Consider the following 21,324-nt stretch of genomic DNA (forward strand, 5'->3'; position numbering starts at 1 on the left):
CAAGCGACTCGACGGCACATAACAACAACAACAACATTAGTGTTATGCCTTGGTGGCATAATATGTGTAACCAGAATGCAGCCGTTCAAATCCACCAGCCTCACCATGGGTCAGACTTGACAGCATTTGCTTGGGAATTAGTGTTAAAGGCTCCTGTATCAGTAATTAGCTGGGGAGACCAGGAAGGAAATTGTTTGGGACGTGCACTCTTGTGAAATTATATTCACTTTATGCAAAGCATTTGGTTCTTGATTTCTGAGGGAGAAAACCAAAAAAACCAAATATCTTCCATTAAACATTAATGACCAAGAACAGGAGAATTACATGTTGACATCAAGGATATCATCTTTGAAGAAAATTTTAAAAAGTCACTACAGAGACAGGAGAAAATTGTTGTTGTTATTGTTAGGTACTGTCGAATTGAGTTTGACTCATGGAGACTCTGTGAATAAAAGATCTGAACTGTATTCTATCCTGTGCCAGCCTCACACTTAACACACAAGAACTCATTGCAGCAGTCCCCATATCAATCTACCTCATTAAGGGTCTTCTATTTTGCTGACCCTCCACTCTTCCCAGCATCATGTCCTTCTCCAAGGAATAGCCCCTCCTAGCAACATGCCCACAGCATGTGAGGCAAAGCCTCATTATTCTTGCCTCCAAAGAGCACTCCAGCTGCACCCTCTCCAAGACATATCTGTTTGTTCTTTTGAGAGTCCATGGGATGTTCAGTGCTCTTCTCCAACACCACAGCTCAAAGGCATCAGTTCTTATTCTTCTGTCATCTTTATTCAATGTCCAGCTATCAGATGCTTATTAAGTAATTGGAAAGACCATGGCCTGAATCAGATGCACCTTTGAGGAGAAAGAGAACACTGCAATGGATGTCAGCAGAGACTCTGAGGCGTCTCCTATAGCAACAGTAATTCCAAAGGGAAGAAATACTGAAGTAAGAGAGATTAACAAAAGATTTCAAAGGTTATTTCAGGGAAGCAAAGCAAAGTATTATAATGAAACCTGCACAGAGTTCGAAAACTCTTGACTTTTCTCAATCTCTTTTAAGAACTGAATAAATTCAAGCCTCAGGTTGCAACACTGAGGAACTCTATGGGAAAAATCTTGAATAATGCAGGAGACATCAAAAGATGGAAGGAAACAAGGGGAGCTCTGGTGGCCTAGTGGCAAGAAACTGCAATTACAATCCCAGAGGTGCACGGTTCGAATCCACCAGATGCTCTGCCGGGGGAAGGAGGGGCACTCTCCTCCTGTACCAGTCAGATCTGATTTGACGGTACACGCACACAAAAATAATAAAATAAAAATAAATTTAAAAAAAAAAAAGATGGAAGGAAACAGTAACTGTACCAAAAGTTGATTGGCATGGAGCCATTTCAGAAAGTAACATATGATCAAAAACCAATCATACTGAAAAAAGTCTAAGCTGCACTTGCACTTGGAAGACATTGACAAAAAAAAATAAAGCCCCAATAATTGACAGAATACCAATTGACATGTGTCAACAGACAAATGCAGGTCTGAATCTGATTTCCAGTCTATGCCAACAAATATGGAAGACAGCTACCTGGCCAACTAGAAGAGATCTGTATTCCCACTTCAAAAAAAAAGGTGAACCAACAGAATATGGAACTTACTGAACATTATTCATTAATGTCATTACTATCACACGCAAGTAAAATCTTGCTAGAGATTATTAAACACCTAAAACAATGCATGGATCGGAAACAGCCAGAAATTCAAGCTGGATTCAGAAGATGCTATGGAACAAAGATATCATTTCTGATGTAAAATGGATCTTGGCTGAAAGAGAATACCAGAATGTTAACTTATGTTCCATTGACTGTGCAAAGGCATTTGTCTATGTGGATCATAACAAATTTTGGCTAACATTGAGAAGAATAGGAATCCCAGAACACCTGATTGTGCTCATGCAAAACCTATACATAGATTAAGAAGTTGTGTCTAAACAGAATAAAAGAGCACCACATAGTTTAAAATCAGGAAAATGTGTGTTGAAGTTGTATCTTTTCTTCATACCTTTTCATTCCATATGCTGAGCAGATCATTTGAGAAACTGGACTATATGAAGAACATGGCATTAGTATTGGAAGAAAACTTATCAATAATCTCTGTTATGTAGATAACACAACTTACTTGGAGAAAGTATAGAGGACTTGAAACACTTGCTATAGAAAATCAAAGGTTAACAGCCTTCAATATGGCTTATATCTCAAAATCAAGAAAACAAAACTCTTCACAATTGGACTGATAGACAACATCATGATATAATGGAGAAAAGATTGAAGTTATCAACTATTTCATCTTCCTTGGATTCATAGTTAATGGTCATCGCGGCCGCAGGCAAGAAATCAAAAGATATGTTGCACTGGGAAAATCTACTCTTAAGGACCTCTCCAAAGTGCTAAAGAACACTGATGTCCATTTGAAGACTATGGTGCTGCTGCTCCAAGTGATGGTATTTTCAGTTGCTTCCTATGCATCTGAAAGTTGAACAGTGAATAAAGATGGCAGAAGAAGAATCATGCCTTTGAATTATGCTGCTAGAGAACAGTGCTGAATATCCCATGGGCTGCCAAAAGAACGAACAAGTCTGTCTTGGAGGAAGTGTATCCAGAGTGCTCCTTAGAGGCAAAGGATAGTCTCACGTACTTTGGGCATTTTAGGAGGGCCTAGTAATGCTGGGAAAAGTGGAGGGTTAAAGGAAGGGGAAGATCTTCAGCAAGACAGATTGACAGAGTAAGAAAGGGCTGGAGCCTATCAGAAATCATATGGATGGTGCAGTACAGGGCAAGGTTCAGATCTATTCATAGACTTCCTGTGAGTCACAGTGGACTTAACAACAACATAGCAACCCTGTGAGATAGAGCAGAACTGCCCCGTAGAATATCCAGGGTAGAAGCAGAGCAGCTGATGAGTTCAAGGCTGCCAACCTTTCCATTACTAGCCAGACATTTAACCACTGCACCATAATCCCTGAAATTCCCTCAGAATTGATCTAGTGGTCTAAGTGTCCTCAGTAGGGACTCCAAACCTTACAGATTGTGCCCAAAGCTACTATAGGTGGGAGACTGAGTTCAGGGGAGAGCAGCCGAGACTTGTATTACGTAATGAAATCCAGGATAAAAGTTCTGAACGTGGAAACTGCTTGGGCTTCCTTCTTGTGAAAGACGTCTGTGCATGTGGAAGGGTAGCACATCCTTTGGCATTTCCACTCGGAGCTTGTCTAACGGGTCTGTTCATGTGTGTATGTGTGTGAATTTATATACATGTTACCACTTTTAGTGACTTCTGTGTCTCATTCCAATGAGATCTACAACCCAAAGGAGTAGTGGGAGCCAGTAGGTCAGGAGAGACCCCAGGGGCACCTCCCAAGCTTACAGCTTGCATCCTAAATTAATAGAGGGGAAACCCCAAATTTGTAGCCAGCAGGTTAGAGTTGAGTATGTTGTGTGGACTCCCAGGCTCACATCTGGCATCTGCCTGATTGGTACTTTGAAAGATGATGCCGTTAAGAACTTGTGAGGTCCGACACAGCTCCAGGTGGCTCGCTCATTGTCGTCAAGTCAGGTCTGACTCATGGCTCACCCTCCAGGGAGTTTCCTGGCTGTAAATCAAATGGGAGCAGCTGGTAGATTTGAACCACCAGAGAAACATGATGGCTAGATTCAGAGACATAAATGCTACAAGGATAGCTGGTGTCAAAACTGAACCCAGAAGTGAAAAGGTGCGATTAGATTCATGCTGGGTAGTATTTCCATAACCCTGACTGTGTCTCCCTGCTGAATGCAGCTTCACAGATCCTGCCATTTCCATGGACCTCCTCCGTGCCGTCCTGCAGCCTAGCATCAATGAGGAGATTCAGACTGTCTTCAACAAGTACATGAAGGTGAGAGGGGCACGGGACAGAAGGCAAGCGGGGAGAAAGACTTCGGACAGCCAGTTTTTCCCTGTATCGGCTTGCTTCTCTGGACATCTACGGAACGCAGAGTTGACCCTCATTATTCAAGGCTCTGTATTTGGGAACCCAGCTCCTCACTAAAACTTAGCCATAACCCCAAACTCTGTCCTCCCAGCATGGAGCTGAGTGCTCACCCCAGTGCTTGCACCGTCATTTCACTGACCACACAGAGCGGTGAAAGATCTGAGTCTCCCATTGCACATATTTGCCGTTGATTTGAACTAGGTTTGGCTACAGTCAACAAGTGTCCATTGGCCAGTATTTAGTGTCACATTTTTGTGCCTTTTGCTGTTGATTTCACTATTTAAAATGAGTCTCACATGTAATGCTAAAGTGCCATCGAGTAGTGCATGAGAGGCTCCTGTTAACAGGCCTCACAGAGAAAACTCTCACCGCAGATAAACTTCATTCAAGCAGGAGTCATGATGCCATTGGCTATGAGTTTACCGTATAATTGCTCATCTGTTGTATACCAACAATAGTTATCATTAAGCATAAATAAAACAAAGGTGTGTATTGATCAGTTAAAATGTTAGGACCAGACGCACTCAGGAACCTAAACTTGTATTTTCCCCAGAATGATGGTTGAACGTTCACTAATTCACCATGACTCTGTGAACGAAACCACTGCCATCAATTGGATTCCAACTCATAGTGACCCTGTATGACAGGGTAGAGTTGCCCCCCCAGCTCCCATAGCATAGTCAGTTACAAGGCAAAGCAGCAGCTGATTAGCCACTTTTAACTAGCAGCAGATTTCCTTATAACCACTGCATCTTCAGGGCTACCCAGGAGGGATGTAGCAATGACCACAACAGACGTGCTTGCTCCCTATTGTGCGGGATTTAACCTTTGAAGTTAATAAAGGAGAGAAAGAAGTTGGGGTGGGAATAAAAGTTAATAGTGATATCCAGGTTTGCATAAATTCATTTCATCTGCTGCAGGGTAGCCATGGTAAGTAACATCTCTAGCACCAGAGAATCAGAATTAACAATGACTATATTCGTTTAATGGCGAGAGTTCAGATTTTTATATTTCAAGTATTTATCTTTAATGAGAAGTCTTGAAAGGAAGACTTGATCGTGGCTTAAGCTTGGCAGAAGTCTCTCTAAAGTCAGCAACAATAGGGGTCTCAGTAGTATTCAAGTAAAATAAGAAACCAGGGAAAGATCCCTTTGCTTTTACCCTCTCCAGGAGTGAGCAGAAATTTGAGTTTTGCAGGTGAAATCCTCACCTTGGCCAGGGCAGCATCAAAGTCTAGTTTGTCTTCTCTCCAAGGTTAGAGATTAGCTAAATAGCACATCTTCTCTTCAAGGTTAGAGATAGGGAAGTTGTTGAAATCTCAAGGTTGTTACGCCTCAGGGTTAGTTTAAAAAGATTAATTTTGTTTTATTACAACATCAGTCAAAATATACTTAAAAGTGGTATACATTCTTCAGACACTTCAGTGTCAAAGTTCAGAAATTTTCTAAACAGCTCTCTAGTAACGGGTTTCTAGTTATTAGCACAGTTCATATTAGGGAACTTCACAAAGGTAGGCTCTCATCCATCTCATTGAAAGTCTTTATCTTTTTCACTTACCCTCTACTAATGATAAAAGATGGCACTTTGAGATATAAAGTACATATGACCTAAGGCATGATATTTTTATTTGATTCATATGCATATAAAAGTTCAGCAATAATAAAAAATATTTGATACCTTTGGAAAAAAAAGAAAGGTAGGCTCTCTGAGTTCATATTGGGAGTATTTCTGTTTCTTTATATATATATATATATATTTGTTTTGAAAGCATAATAGCAACTATCACCTTGGGTTATTTGGGATCATTATAAAACATAGCAGAACATTCCCTTTTAACCAATAAGTAATGTGTTTTTTTAACAATGAAGTACTCAGAAAATGCCAGAAGGTTGGGAAGAACATGCTGTCTTATATACTCTGGCTAGGACAGCCTCTCAGAAGGAGACATTTGGTCAGAGACCCTAATGAAGTAAGGAAAAAAGCAAGCCATGCAGATGTAAATTGGGGGAAGCAATACAAGCTGATGGAGCAAGAGCAAAGGCCTTGTGGCAGAAGTGTACCTAGTATATTGGCAGCAAATTAGCCATTGGGGCTGGAGCCGAGTGAGCAAAGGAGAGGTTCTTCAGGGTGTACTCAGGCCCAGCTCCTCCAGGACCTTTTAAGCTGGGATAAAATAGGATTCCTCGAAGAGTTTTGAGCAGAGTGCAGGCTATCATGTAGAGAATAGATAACAAGAGAACAGGAGTGGACATGGAAGAACCATCACAGAGTCTTACGGAGATAGTCGAGGCAAGAAAAGATAGTGGACTGGATGGTAGCAGTAAAGACATTGGGTAAGAGTCACGTTCTATGTTTGATTTGTTGCTTGTTTTGGGGAGATTGGGGGAAAGTGTTGCATGAATCAATTGGTTTTATATTCAATTATTCATATACATTTTATTCAGTAACAATTACAATTAAAATGTCGGGCAAAAAAAAAATATGTCTGACCAAGTCTTTACTGTATATTGCACTTTCCTTTACCTAACTTACCTGTTTTTTACTTTTTCCTTCCCTCTCCTTTCCTTCCCATCCCTGATAACCTTTCTCTGTGAGTGTTTTAGAGGGAACTATAGGATATTCCAGTGACTCAGATATGTAGAATTAAAAAGGGAAAAAGTAAATTAGATTACTTGTCCTGGGAAGCTGCAAAATTGCCATTTATTTACTTGATATAAGAAAGACAGGAATGAGCAGGGAAATGGGAAACCAGCTTCAGGATATGTCATGTTTCACTTAGAAACCAGAGGCTCTGCCTTCTTCGCCTTCCCTACCTAGTCAAGTTCTGTGCACCCCTCTTCACCTCCCTCTCCTCCCTTGCGCTGTCTTGGTTCAGGCCTACATTACTGGCCTGGATTTCTTCTAATCCCTACATGCTTCTAGCCATACTGCCAGAGTAGTCTCTAAATGTGAATCTGAGCATGTCACTCCCAACTTAATATCCCTCCAGGACTTCAGTTGTCTTCTGAGTAAAACAGAAATTCCTTAACTTGGCATATATGGTCTACTGTGATAAGCCTTCAGCCACCGCCACCCACCACCCCCAAGAGTATACCCCAGTTAGCACTGCCTCCAATTTTAACCTATGCACCCCTCTTTCTCAACCTCTGTGCCTTCCTGTGCATTGAAGCAAAGAGGTCAAGGCACCGAGAAGAGACCAGGCCAGGACGGAAGCCCAACTATGTCCAGACCTTCTCTTAGTGCTTCCTAGTCATGAACCCGGATTGGAGACTTGCCCATCCTGAGTACAAGCCGCAGTAAACCTAACTAGTGGTCCTGAGCTTCCGCTTGTCTTCTTTAATGGCATGAAATGACCGCATTTGTTTTCAGAGCAAGGACAAATAACCCAATTGCATTCGAGCCTCAGTTAAATTCACAGCTTACACGCTTACAGATTGGCCTGCCACTTTGACAGTGTACCCAAATCTCAGCCACCTATTTCCTAAAAATGTCGGATAAGGAAGTTCTTGATAGGACTGAGCTTATCAAAACCCAGTTAAACTTTTCTGATTGCTTTTCTGGATAGTAAATAAATATATACCCATTTTGGGGTTTTGTTTTGTTTTTAATTTTTAATAGGGCAACAGATTGATGAATGACATAGAAATGCAGATGCGATGAAACAAATACAGTAAAATGTGAAATACAGACTCTAGGTGTTCATTGAGTAACTCTTGCTGCTTTTCTGTATGTAAAAATTTCCCTAAGAAAATGTTGGAAAAAAATAATAAAAGTACATAAAAATACACAAACCAAAAATCACTAAAACTCACCTCCCAGAGATACCAACTGTTAACAGAGGGTCCATGATCTCTGGTTAGCATATGTTTGTGCGGTAGCTTGGTGTGTATTTTTAAAAAGTTAGGGTCATTCTATATAACAGTGTTCTACAGTTTATTTATTTTTTTCACTTAACCATGTAATTTGCTCCTGTTCTAAGGTTAATTAGTGGTCTGTACATACAGTTCATCTTGATTCATTTGTAATAATTGCGAAATGGTCTATTGTACGGGTATACCATATTATCCAACATCTGGATTGTGTCCATTTTTTCTTTATTACAAAGTGTTACAATGAACACTTGAATGTACATCTTTCTTCTCTTGCAAGTGTATCTCACATCATACTTACTGGGTCACTCCATTTCATTTGGCTTGAAGAATTTTCCTCCGAAACTCCTGAACTCTCTAGTCTAGTCCTTTTATACCCTTGCTGGTTTAGTGTTAACAGTCCCAGTGATGGACCTTGCTAAGTAGACAATGGCACACTTCCTCCTACTTGTCTCTTTTCTTAGGAGCGCTGGTGGATGAGGTCTCTAAGCTCCCCCTGCTCCGACACCACAGACACCTTCATGGAGACGTGACTTGGGCTCAGGGACTGTTTTCCCAAGTGCTTCGGTCTGGCACCTCATACCTCGTTGTCTCCTGATGTTTTCAGGCTGAAACTGTCCCTCATTTCCAGCAGATGATGTTTTGACTTTCCCGGTTCCCAGCAATTTGGAGTAGCTGGTACCCTGGGGTCCTCCCCAGATCACGGTCCTCCCCGACACAGAAGCAAAGGCAAAACTCAACTTGGATTTTCTATGATCTGCACATTCTCTGATCTCCCCTGGCCTGCACATTTCAAGCACCCACTTTTTCTTACTACAGAATTAATATATATTGTTGTTGTTGTGGTCGTGGTGTACCATAGTCAGAACCAACCCATAGCTGACCCTCCAGTGGGGTTTCAGGGGCAATTAATGGCACAGAAGAAGATTGTCCATCCTTCTCCAGCAGAGCAGCTAGTGGCCTTGAACCACGTGCCTTCAGGATTGTAGTGCAGCTTCTTGCCACTAGGCTACCAGAACTCACACATTATAAGAAATTACTATAAACAAGAAGAACAAACTATAATTTTACCAGTTATTTTAGAATGTATTTTACAGTTTTTGTCCCTGTGAGTTTACTTTTTTGCTGTGTTACATAAAGAGGCTCATACTGAACAGACCACACACTGAATCACTAGCAAAGAAAACCATTGCTGTCGTGTGGACTCCAACTCACGCTTACCCTGCAGGATGCAGCCAAACTGCACCCCCCTGGGTTTTCAGGGTGTTGCTCTTTACAAACACAGACTGTCACATCTTTGTCCTATGGAGCTAGTGGTAGGTTTGAATCGCATCCTTTGGTTGAGCTGAGCTGTTGACCACTTCACAGCCAGAGCCCCTTTTTTGCTTCCACTTGGCAGCATTACCATGGATACCTCTTTACGCAAAAAAAAAAAAAAAAAAAGAAAATGTTCTCCTAGCCCGCCCTTCAGCTCCCTAGGTAATGCGAACAGTTTGCACTCTTCTGCTAACCTCAAGGTTAGTGGTTTGAACCCACCCAGGAGGACTGCAGAAGATAGGCTTTCATTGAGATTACACCCATGAGAGTGCTGTGGAGCAGTTCTCCTCTGTAACACATAGGACAGTGTGAATCAGGATCCATCAGTAGCAAGTAACAACAAAATTGGGGCTACTGTCATTGTTAATGACATCGTGGCATTTTTAGCTGTTGCATTATATAGATATGTCATGATTCATCAACCCTGTAGTTGGATCCTTAGGTTAAACTTTGAGTCTGCACTGATCACACATCAGTGCTGTTGGAGTGACCATCCTGTGGGCATCCCATGGTTAGATATTTTTGTGGGGCTTTTCTCAGACCACACGGGAGATTTATTCACCCACTGCTGCTCCAGGACAAATCCGCTCAGAGGAATTTCACTTCAGTATGCCGTGGTCCTGGACTTCGGCCAGTTCTCTGGCGATCCACTTCAGTTTATGCTGCTGTTGTTTCTAGGCCGCTAATCCTCCTTTCCTCTTCCACCCGAGGTTCCAGGTAACTAGCGCATGTCTCGTAGGCCATCCTGAGGAAGAGCCCGGAGGAGTGGGCAAGTGTGATGAGCGGAGACACCTCCACCGGGCAGCATCTTGTCCCTGACCTTCACACCCCATCGTTAGATCTTTAACAGAGGGAATAGTGTAGGAGGAGGAGAGCCTGTGACAAGAATCTCAGTCTTTCTGGGCCCAAAGCCATGCTCATCAATTTTCCTTTCTGTATGAAAGGAGGTTCAAAGTTTCTGTGTCATATGCCGTTTCCTTAAGGTTGAAGCTACTGCAGCAAGATTTCTGACCTTGTCTTTTGTGTTTCTTCCTAGTTTTTCCAGAAGGCAGCACTCAACGTACGCGACAATATCGGGGAAGAAGTAGATACAGAGCAGCTGATCCAGGAGGCCTGTCGCAGCTGCTTGGAGCAGGTGAGAGAGCAGACATGGGCACAAGGCTTAGCGCTCAGGGTTCTGCAGAGGAGGAGGGTCCTGCCAGCAGTGGTGTCTTTGGGAATTCTCAACAAGCTGCTTAGACCCCGATAAAGCTCAGAAATGTTGCTGACAAAGAAGGGAAGGGAAAGGACACTAACATGAATCCAGTAACTTCTGTATCAGGTGGTGGTGTTATTGTGAACATGATGAAGTTGGAACCAACCCATAGGCGACCCTCCAACAGGTTTTCAGAGGCAGTTAATTGTATGGGAAGAGATTGCTCACCTTTCTCCCATGAACTGTGCACCTTTGAATTGACAGCACAATTCATTATCACTAGGCCACCAGAGCTTCCTATACCAGGTACTAGAATCGATTATTTCATTTGCCTCTTAGAAGAAACCCTACACAGAAAGCATCTTAGTCTTTACTTTACAGACGAAGAAATTCTCAATTTTGGCTTGGAATGAGCAGGTGTTAAAATAGCTGAAGTCTCCCTCCTGCAGGTGCTGGGTCTGCCACCTGCAGTACTCAGAGTGTGAGGACTCACCCTGCCTCCCTCCCTCTCAAGGTGTGGTCAGGAGGCGTGACGTCAGGCTATAAATACCTGTATTTCCCAAGATGGTAGTGGACCTATTTACATGTGTCAGCTGCTGTTATTAATAGTTGTCAGCATCACGCAGATTCCCTGCCTGCCTTTGAGATGTCAGAGATGGAAATTCTTTCATACTCAGAGCCGCAAGGATGAATGTGAGTGCTGTCTTCTGAAGCTAGTGAGATGAGAGAGAACTGTCTTCTAGGAGCTGGGCTGATGCTCTACTCAGGCACAGCCTTGAAAAGGAGGAAGACCAAGGCCTGCAGCTGTGCTTTGAGAGGGTAGAACTGTCTCTCAGTGCAGGACAACCCCGCTTGATCCCCCATGGAATGCTAAACTCACTCATTCCACATTTACTCTTAGACTGCAGAATTTTTTATGTTTAAAGCAAAATGGAGAAGTCTGCTGATTTTTTTATTATTTACAAATATTACTCTTTGTTAAGTGAGCTGAATCAAGATTCTATTTATAAATTTTATTTTTTTTATTATTTTTTGTGTGTACCGTCAAATCAGATCTGACTGGTACAAGAGGAGATTGCCCCTCCTTCTCCAGCAGAGCATCTGGTGGATTCAAAACCGCAAAGATTCTATTTATAAAAACCTTCATTCTCATTTATATTCCAAAATGTTTTGTTAAATTTATTTGTTAATTAAACCAATATGTTCAGAATGCCTTCCCTATGCTGTGTAGAACAGCACAGAACAGCCTTCAACAGTGGAGTCATAATAGACGTAGTCCTTGCCTTAAAGCCAGTGGCCCAGCTCATCATGTACTATGTGTCCATATTAGACAGCTCTACTAACCTAGTGGGTAAGAAGCTGTGTAACAATCCCAAAGGCATGCAGTTTGAATCCACCAGCTGCTCCGCAGGAGAATGGGCGATCTCCTCCTGTGTAATGTACTGCCTCTAAAAACTTACTGGAGGGTCAGCTGTAGGTCACTTCCAACTCAACAGCACACAAGAACAGCATATCTATAATATTCTCCTCAAAGGCAAAGATGCTGAAACTTCATCTCACATACTTTGGGACAACATACTCACATCCTGTCAGGAGGAGCCAAACCTTGGGAAAAGTGGAGGGTCCGAAAAAGAGAGGAAGCCCTCAACAAGATGGATTGACACAGCGACTCCAGCAGTGGGCCTGGGCAGAACAGAGATCATGGGGAGAGAATCTCTGTAATTACAGACTCTCTCACGTGCTGTATCTCGTGTAGGGAGATAGTGTGTCAGAGGGCACAGAGCCAGGGGAAGAGACCAGGCAGGCCATGTCCAAGGACGAGGAAGAAGTCAGTGTTGCTGGCTGTCACACGTGAAGAGCGGAGAGGCCACACTGAGCAGGGCTCTGCAAGCACAGTGGAGGTGCAGACTAAAGCAGAAGGTTGGCCCACGAGGTTTGGACGGGTTATTGCTGGAGTCTCGGTGAAGCGTGAAAGCGAAATTTAAGTCAATTGGTGATTGTCTGCACCCCAGGAATGGTGGTACCTTCCTCGTCTCTTCAGTCTCCTTGTTAAGCCTCCAGAGTTCCCATTTTCCAGGTCTGATGTACATGGAAAGCCAGAGTGTGGAACGGAAAGTTGTTTGGTCATCTTGGGGTCAGAGAGCAGGGAAGTAGGAATCTCAAAGACTTATTTCATCCTTGACCAACGTGAAACCACATGAATTGAGAAACTTGGAGCTAGTCTGTTACCTTTTCTGATCTTCAGTTTCCTTAGTTCTAAAACTGAAGATAAGACCATTTACCGCCCCCCCATGATTTGCTGTGAGAATTAAATGAAGGAATGTACATATAGCACAACGTACTGGCTATAAGTATGTGGTCTTTACAGTCATAATTATAATAAGTTAGTTGCCTCACAGCAGAGTCAAGCTTTTTAAAAAAAAAAAACCACAAACTTTTATTTTTATTATTTTGTGTGTGTACTGTCAAATTGGATCTGACTGGTACAGGAAGAGATTGTCTCTCCTCCAGCACAGCATCTGGTGGATTCAAACCAGGCACCTCTGGGATTGCAGTGCAGCTTCTTGCCACCAGGTTACCAGAGCTCCCTCAGAGTCAAGCTTTTAGTGGCTAGAATATTTTTCATCTCTTTGGGGTCCTTTCTAAAGTGCAGGCAGAACATCTCACATCAGCACATTCTTCAGACCAAACATAAGAGAATTAGATTAAGTTTTTTCCTTCGTTTGGATTTGAATTTTTTGACCCAGTTTACTTGTTTCTCACTTCTCAGACGTCTTGGCCATCTCAGGGCTGTTCATTAATCACCATAGCTGCCCATTAGCTAACGTCTGTTGAAAGCATGTACATTAATAACTAAACATTCAGTAAATGTTACTTGCTGCTCTTGTAATAAAATTAGAAAATATAAATTTTAAGGAAGAAAATAAAAAGCAGTAATATTTATTAACATTGTGATTTGTCTCCTTCCAATATCACAACCAATCAGCATCCATTCACCTCTGACTCGTGGCAACCCCAGGGGTAGCTCTCCACACCAGGGCTTTTCAATGACATGTTTCAGACCTGTCTTTGGAGGTACCTCTAACTAGACTCAAACCTCTAACCTTGAGGTTAGCAGCCACACTAGACTTCTTGCAGCTCACCAAGCTCAGGGCCTCTGCACTTGCAGTACATAGCGCCTGGCGTGCTCTGCCTTTAACCATGTGAGCCAGCTCCTTTTTTGCCACAGGTCTGTGTTCTAAGCCTCTTTGTTCCTTGTGTGAAAGTGGAGCCCCAGAGCTGAGCTTAGTTCCAGACTTGAAGAGTGAGTAAGGACTGGAGTCTCAAGGGTTCCACTTGTCTCTTTCAGACAGGAAACCTTGGCTGCTTTTATGATTTTGAGTTCCCTGTTTTGCTCCCACTCTGTCCAGGCTGCTCTGCTGTGACCCCTTCTGTCAGCAGCAGTAACTGGGCGCCATCTAGTTCTTCGGCCTCAGGGTTGTGGGAGTTGAGGTTCATAAGGTCCTTTAGTCTTTCTGAGTAATTGTTTATGTGTCTTTGACTTTCTCCACTCCTCTGTGTTGGACAGGGAAGGAACAACGTTGTACCTTGGATGGTCACTCACAAACGTTTAAGACCTCAGTCACTACGAACCACGTGAGCGTGGACCATGTTATTCCAGGTGTCCTCTGATACTGTTCTCCTGAGGCCCTAGAATCAGTCATTTCTGCCCCCCAATCATTTCTTAAATGGAGAAAAGCAGTTTACTGAAGAACATGTTTCTATTAATGAAAAAAAACTATAGTCTGTATTTATGTGAACAAAAATCAAGAATTTACACCAGAAATGTTAACAGTTTTCTATAGGTAATGAGATTCTAGTTTTTATTTTTTTTATTTTTTCATTAATTGAGGTTTTTAAAACATAGGTATCTTACTGATGATTATACCTTTGTTCCGACCATGACAGTGTTTTCACCCAGTTTCAACTTATGTCTGTAAAATCGGAGGCAGGTCGCGCTTACTCATAGAGTGACTGCTCACTCTGGGCTTTTCCCTTTCAGGCGAAGCTGCTGTTTTCAGATGGAGAAAAAGCCATACCCAGACTGACCCATGAGCTTCCAGGGATAAAGGTCAGAGTCATCCTGGGGCACAAGGAAAAACAGCTCATTGCTGTCAGGTCAGAATCCGTTCACAGCTGACCCTCCAGTGGTTTTTCAGAGGCTGTAAATCACACGAGGAGACAGCTCATCTTTCTCCCTCTGAGCAGCTGGTGGATTCGAACTGCCTGCCCTTGGATTGACAGCACACAGGGGACAAATGATGAGGCTGGAAGGCCACGAGGGGTTTTGTGGCACCCATTTCTAGGACCACTCCAAACAGTATTGTGCCAGAAGGGCATCTGAGGCCTGAGCAGGGTGGGACTGGAGCTCAGGAATGCTGTACTATAGCACGGGCCTACCCCTGACCTCTTCCCTCTTTTTCCAGCGCGGGCGACAGACAGAAGAGGAATGTGCCCATCGAGGAAGTCCTCTCCCTAAAAAGGTAAAGTCTTTCCCCATTTCAAGGCTGGGAAAGGGGCCATCAGCCCTAGAAGAAGGTGCCGAGCTCCCTGTGTGTGCCTGTGGGCCATTCTGGGCCTGGGAAGCAGGGCTCCAAGAAACAGCCACTCCCCCTCTTTACTCTCAGCATCCTTTGTTCTCTTTGGGGGAAAATCTCCACCAGGGGCCCCAGGACCTGCCAGTGAGGTGGGAGGGATCTCCACGGGGTCAGGCTCTGACTGCTGTTCTTCATGGCAGAGGAAGGGACGGCCTCCTGGACACCTCCTGGCAAATGACCGGGCAGCCTCCGGCATGGTGTGAGTAGGGGCCAGCAGCCTGGAGAGGGCAGGAGTGGGGAGAGGAAGCAGGTGGGCCTGAAGGAAAGGAGACCAGCTTGGAAAAATCAGAGCCATTGGTTGACATCACTTTGAGGGAGGGTAACCCTGGTAGGAGGGATGAGGCAAGAGAGTAATAAGGAGAAGACCAGGGTAAAGGGAGCACATGCAGAGGGGCAGGCTGAGTGTGACTTCTCCCTGCCTCAGATAAGGGAACTGTCCCCTTTAATAATATCCATAGCAGCAAACAGACAGCTGCTAGGTGAGACATGCCATCCCCACAAGCTCCTATACTTCTTTTTACTAATCATTCGGGTCTGATATGACTTACAGTTGTAGAGTTTACTGGGGAAATATATTAGGGGTGGGGGAGCCAAAGAATATCACCCAGTGCAAGTCCAGGTTTACTTCAGCAGTCCCAAGAGAGATTAACAAGGCACAGTTCCCCAGTTAGTGAAAGTCCAGGTTTGGTTCAGCTGTACAGATGTAAGAAGCCTCAGAGCACAAATGCAGAGTTCCTCTGGTTATGCCTTGCCACAGTCTCTTCACCCTCTCTCACCATTGTTCCAAGGGCACCTCACAATGTGGAAAATTCTCCAGTTGAGGTCCCACAGCTGTTGCTGATTTGCAAGACCATCTGTCTGCAGTTAAATAAGTGGAGACCTCACACACCCCCAAACGCAATGACTATAAAAGCCAATTTTTAGGCTAACAGCATAGCATGTTTGTCATGTTTTTCCTCAAGAACCATTTCTCCCAGCTTGATTAACATCAGAGAGTGGATTTGTACTATTAGTACATATTGGATGCTTAGTACTTACTGGAGCTCTGGTGGCCTAGTGGCCAGAAGCTGTACCGCAATCCTGAAGGCACTTAGTTCAAGGCCACCAGCTGCTCTGTGGCTCCTCCCATGCGACTAACTGCCTCTGAAAACCCACAGGAGGGTCAGCTAGGGGTTGGTTCCGACTCTCTGGTAAACAACAATATGTCAATAACTGTTCTGTGACCCTGTACTGTTTACCACCTAATCCATGCATCTATTATCCTCTAAAGAAAGTATAATCAGCTCTACTGATAAGGAAACTGAGACTCAAGAGACATGACTTCCCAAAGGTCATACAGCTAATAAGAGATGGTAGTTTTTTTAACATTTTTTTAAGCAATAGACTGTTATCTTCAAGCAAAATATTACATGGAAATCCTCTGTACACAGAGGAGTTAGTGAAGTATGTGTAGCGTGATTTGCTGATTCAGAAAGGTTCGCTGTTTGAGTCCACCAGTTGCTCAGCAGGAGAAAGTTGGGCAGTTTCCTCCTGTTAAGATTTACAGCCTCAGAAGATGAAGGGTCACTATGAGTTGGAATGAACTTGGTAGCAGTTGGTTTTTGAGAGCAAGCAAGCATGCACTATACCTGGGAGCTGGTTGAAGGGTGAGAGGGCAGAGTGTAAGAGCACTGGTGTAGGAGAGGGAGAAGTTTAATGGTCACCTCAGATTGCTTCCTTCCCAAAGCAAGTGAGGGACTCTCCCTGCCACCAGCAAGCTTTCACTCAGTCCTAGGCCTCACCTTGAAGAAGTTACCTTTCTTCTTTTCCTTCCAATCAGATGGAAACCAAAATCCTGTGAGCCAATTCGCCGAGAAGGCCCCAAGGTATGGTCATCAGAGTGTGAGTGGCCACTGCCCCAGGGAGGTTCAGCCAAGGCTCTGGGGTCCACCACCAAGGGAAAGAGGCCAGGGCCGCAAAAGGTGTGCACACTTCATTCCAGAATTGTCTTCTCCCAGCCACACTGGCCTCTAGAGAGGATCCCAAAGGGGATGAGAATGAGGAGCAGAACACAGAGAGGGTACGAGGAGCATTCCCCCTGTACGAGCCAAAGAGCATACTTGTTTAAAAGTCCTAGCTCTTTGAATGGATTATCTCAATCATTGCAACAGTCTTATGAGATAGATTGTTACTGTTCTATAATTGAGGAATTTCTCTTCTTGACATCCCGCCTGTGAACAGGAAATTATTTCATCTCATAATCATAGTACAGTTTAGAAACTTGTACAAAGTTACATAGCTTGTAGGCATGGAACCAAGTCTCAGATTCAGTCTGTTGACACCATTGTCTGTACTCTCTCAACTATTAACTTCTGGTTGAAAAGTTTACACACACTCATTCTTGGATGGTTACTAGGGATAGGAAAGGAGGGAGAGGGAATAAAAATGGTTAATAGATACTTAAAAATGAAATAAGTAAAATAAAAGTGAATTCAGATGTTTCCTTAAAGACCTTTAGCGTTCTCTTGGTCACCTCTGTGTCTTCAACTCCCTGAATCCAGTCAGGTCCTGGACGAGTCTGCCTCCTAAATATATCACAGGTCCTCTTCATCCCCTAAACATAGCATGGTAGGGCCCTCGGCCCTGCCTGCTTCTCTTACCAGTTGCTGCTCCCCAACTTACATTCTCTCTCTTTTAGTAATACAGTTGCTAAATTCAGTTGCTTCTGCTTTTTCCAACATGCCAAGCCAATGCCTGCTCGTGCTGTCTTCTGCCTGGAATGCCCTCCATCCTTTACCCTCCCTGCCTCACGCTCATCATTTCCGAATGAACTTGGGAATGATCTCTTCAAGAAAACATCCAGGACCATAGCATTTCCCTTGGCACTCCTTGTACAGTGCACTGCACTTTCATCTATACGTAGCCCCCTAATTATCTGTATACATGCCTTTGAGTTACTAAGCAACAGAGTAGGACAACCTCATTCAGTGTCTCACACAGGACCTAACACATTACACTCAAGTCTCTGTTGTATTTTGTTATTATTGACATTATCCACAGCAGTTGCTCTATTTCGGTGATGTTAGCTGCGTTATTTATTGTGCAGCCATTCTGCCTTTCCTATTCTGAGTTTGCCTCCCAGTTTCCATAGCTTTACTGTTTGCTATTATTCTTGTGCAGTCTCCCAAGTGTTTAGTCTCTGTTTAACAAACTGTCTACCTTGAACATGATGCTCTTTTAAGACCTATATGAGATTAAGTAGCTACAACAGCTTTGAAGATTAAATAGGAGGGTAAGAAAGTGCAGTGTTAAGTGTTAATTGTTAAAATGGTTTTCCTGGCCATTTTGCCATGTGGCTGGGCGGGAATATGTGAATAGGGTGTGTTAGCTTATCAACAAGGTCCCTATGCGACCCTTGTCTTTTCACAGATGATTAGTATAGCTTTTCAAAGTGTGTTGTTCATGTCACTGGACTGCACATGTAGAAACAGTTGATGGTATATGTTTTTCTACCTATCATCTCAAAAATAACAGAATTCAAATTAAACAGTCTGTTGAATAAAGGCATGGTTGGTGGTTAAGAAAAAATAGGGTCTTTATCTTACCCTCCATACCCAACCTCACACTCACCAGCCTCTCTGTTTTTTTCACAGTGGGACCCAGCTCGGCTGAATGAATCCACCACCTTTGTCTTGGGGTCGCGAGCCAACAAGTAAGTCTAAGAGCTTTGCCATTGCAGGAGGGGCAGCTCTGGTTCCCCCGCCAGAACTTGAGCTACTGGAGTCTCACTCTTGTCTGTTCCTTTTCAGGGCCCTGGGCATGGGGGGCACCAGAGGGAGGATCTACATCAAGCATCCACACCTCTTTAAGGTAAGTTAATGGGAGGAGGGAGCCGGGCCCTGGACCCGGGTGTAGATGCCACAGAGCATCTTGGAACAAGCAGGAGATCGGAGCTGTAGCTGCTCCTCTGCTGTTAACCTTTGTCATTTGCTCAGCACCTCAGAGCTCCTTGCCTTGCAGCTACACTGACATTGCCCCAGAACTGTCTTCAAGTTTGGTATTGTTATTTTTACAATTTAAAAAAATGAAGATTGAGGAAGGCTTGCCAAGGTTACTCAGCTAGTGAGTGAAGAGTCAGTGGGACCGCCCCGTAGGGTTTCCAAGGCAGGTATTAGTCATTAGAGAAGAAGACTGTGTCACCTTAGGGGCATGCAGGATCTGGTGAGTTCCAGCTGCCGTGTAAACAGGTCACTGCCGAGCACTTAATCATTGCACCACCAGGTCTCTAAACTGGAGATGGAATGAAGTCACTGGTTCTGTTTTCAAAACAAGAGACTTCACTGCCAAGAATATCCCTTTTGTAAAAGATTAAAAAACACATCAAAGCTTACAGAGAACAGAACACAAGGTGGCCCTCCCTTTCCCGTGACTGAAGAATGCATTTCCCCCTAGTCCCTTGCTGGTGCAAACATTGCTGCACCAGACCTGGACCAGCGTCCTGAGTGCGCTTCAGTGTAAATGCTGCTGGAGGGCTGTTGTTCCTGCTGGGGAAGTGGGCAGTGCACACCTTCAAAGATGTCAGCAATACTGCATTACAGGCAGATGAAATAGTTACATAAACCCAAAGGCTGAGCATACAGCCCCAGTGTTCTAATTTGTTTCAAGTATTCCTATTTTATAAAATCTCCCTTTAGTGAGTACTTTGTGTCAGTTATTATGTTTAGCACTTTTTACATGTTGTCTCAATTATTCTTAACAACTCTGTAAATATTAATAGTTTCCATTTTATGCATGAGGAAACTGAGAGCCAGAGAAACAAAGGGCCAGGTGTGTCAGAGACAGATTGGCACAGGATAGAGCAGGGTTTAGGGCTGTTGTACATAGGGTAGAGTTGCTATGAGTTGCAGGTGACTTGATGGCACATAACAACAACAGTACACAAAAGAGATTCATACCTTGTTTGTCTGATACCACAGCCAGGTTCTGAACCACAGTTCCCTTCTCCCGCTGCTAGTACATGAAGTATCCTGATTTTGTATTTAGAAATAGTCAACATAGTAACTATAGATATTATAAAAGACGTTGGATCATTTTTCAAAAGAAGAGGCTCGAAATAACTGAATCACTAGCTGCCAGAGATGCTGTGTTTTGGAAAACAAAAGGCATGAGAATGAGAGGTGTCCTGATTCTCTGGGGACTGGGTCTCCCTGGCCTCCTGGAACTAGCCTGCTCTGAGGAGACTGGGCAGCCCTCGACAGGCACTGAACTAGTGTAAGAGCTTGTTGGAAGAAGTGTTCAAGCACCAAGAGCTTGTTTTGGCACCAAGTAGGCAAAAGCCCCTCCTTATGCCACACTAACATCTATCCCCCCGTGACTTAATCACTCACAGTACGCAGCTGACCCCCAGGACAAGCACTGGCTGGCAGAGCAGCATCACATGCGGGCGACAGGGGGTAAGATGGTAAGTCCCATTTGCAGCACCCTGCCGCAGGCCCACTCAGGGTTCTGGCTGTGCGCTAGTTCAGGGAGGTTTGGAAAGGTAGAGAGGAACCATCTTTTATGCTGAGGAGCAGACCGCAGACCCAGAATTCCCTTTCTCATCCCGTGGTCTCCCACATAGGGTCTTACCCCCCACTCAAAGCCTCCTCCCTTTGAAACATATCTGTTTCAGATGTGCTTGGACATGGTGACTACAAGACACACTTTCCCCTCGTGAGCCCACTGACAAGACTTCATGCATCAATCACACAGGCTTCCAGCACACACAGCTGTGGGGTTTCAACACAGTCCTGCAGTCAACCCCTGTCACTGGAGTTACTGTACCATCAAGTCAAAACTGACTCACAGCTGACCTTCCAGAGGCCAGGAATTGCATGAGAGGAGATGGCCCACCTTTCTCCCACCCTGTCAGTGAAGTTAGTCTTTGAAGTAAAACTTGTTGGGTTTTTGGTGGGGTTTTTTGGTTTTTGTTTTTTTAAAAAAGAAAGGAAATAAAACTTACTCTACCTGGCAGTCCTTTCCAGAGTTCTCATGTCAGACCCTCACCTTAGTAAATCATCTATGAATGTGGTCTAAAACAATCATGGAGGGTTTTGTCCATCACATAACCCCAAGAAGGCTCCCTCTCAGAGCTGGCCTTGGCCTTGCACTGTAGCACTTCTGCCCAGAATGGTCAGCTAAGTACTGGACAGCAGTGCTGATGGTCATGTTTCCCCTTTGACCATGAAGCCCAAAACCAAGCTGTTTAGTTCGTGGAGTTAGCATATCATTCAAAAAGAGGATCTGTAAAATACAGCACAGCCGGGG

At 43.9% G+C, this 21,324-nt stretch overlaps 1 protein-coding gene across 1 annotated transcript in view; it reads left to right on the forward strand.

Moving 5' to 3' along the window:
- The window catches only part of DNTTIP1 (deoxynucleotidyltransferase, terminal, interacting protein 1), a 24,913-nt gene that overhangs the window by 2,183 nt on the left and 1,406 nt on the right, over positions 1-21,324 (forward strand). The window contains exons 3-11 of the mRNA XM_006881579.1: positions 3,829-3,925; positions 10,244-10,342; positions 14,445-14,513; positions 14,869-14,925; positions 15,180-15,238; positions 16,859-16,904; positions 18,672-18,730; positions 18,828-18,888; positions 20,408-20,479. Of these exons, the coding sequence (XP_006881641.1) occupies positions 3,829-3,925; positions 10,244-10,342; positions 14,445-14,513; positions 14,869-14,925; positions 15,180-15,238; positions 16,859-16,904; positions 18,672-18,730; positions 18,828-18,888; positions 20,408-20,479 (619 nt within the window). The remainder of the gene's footprint in view (positions 1-3,828; positions 3,926-10,243; positions 10,343-14,444; positions 14,514-14,868; positions 14,926-15,179; positions 15,239-16,858; positions 16,905-18,671; positions 18,731-18,827; positions 18,889-20,407; positions 20,480-21,324) is intronic.

Source organism: Elephantulus edwardii, unplaced genomic scaffold (assembly GCF_000299155.1).
Source record: "Elephantulus edwardii isolate Elephantulus edwardi_28Jun2011 unplaced genomic scaffold, EleEdw1.0 scaffold00015, whole genome shotgun sequence".
Classification (NCBI taxonomy): Eukaryota; Metazoa; Chordata; class Mammalia; order Macroscelidea; family Macroscelididae; genus Elephantulus; species Elephantulus edwardii.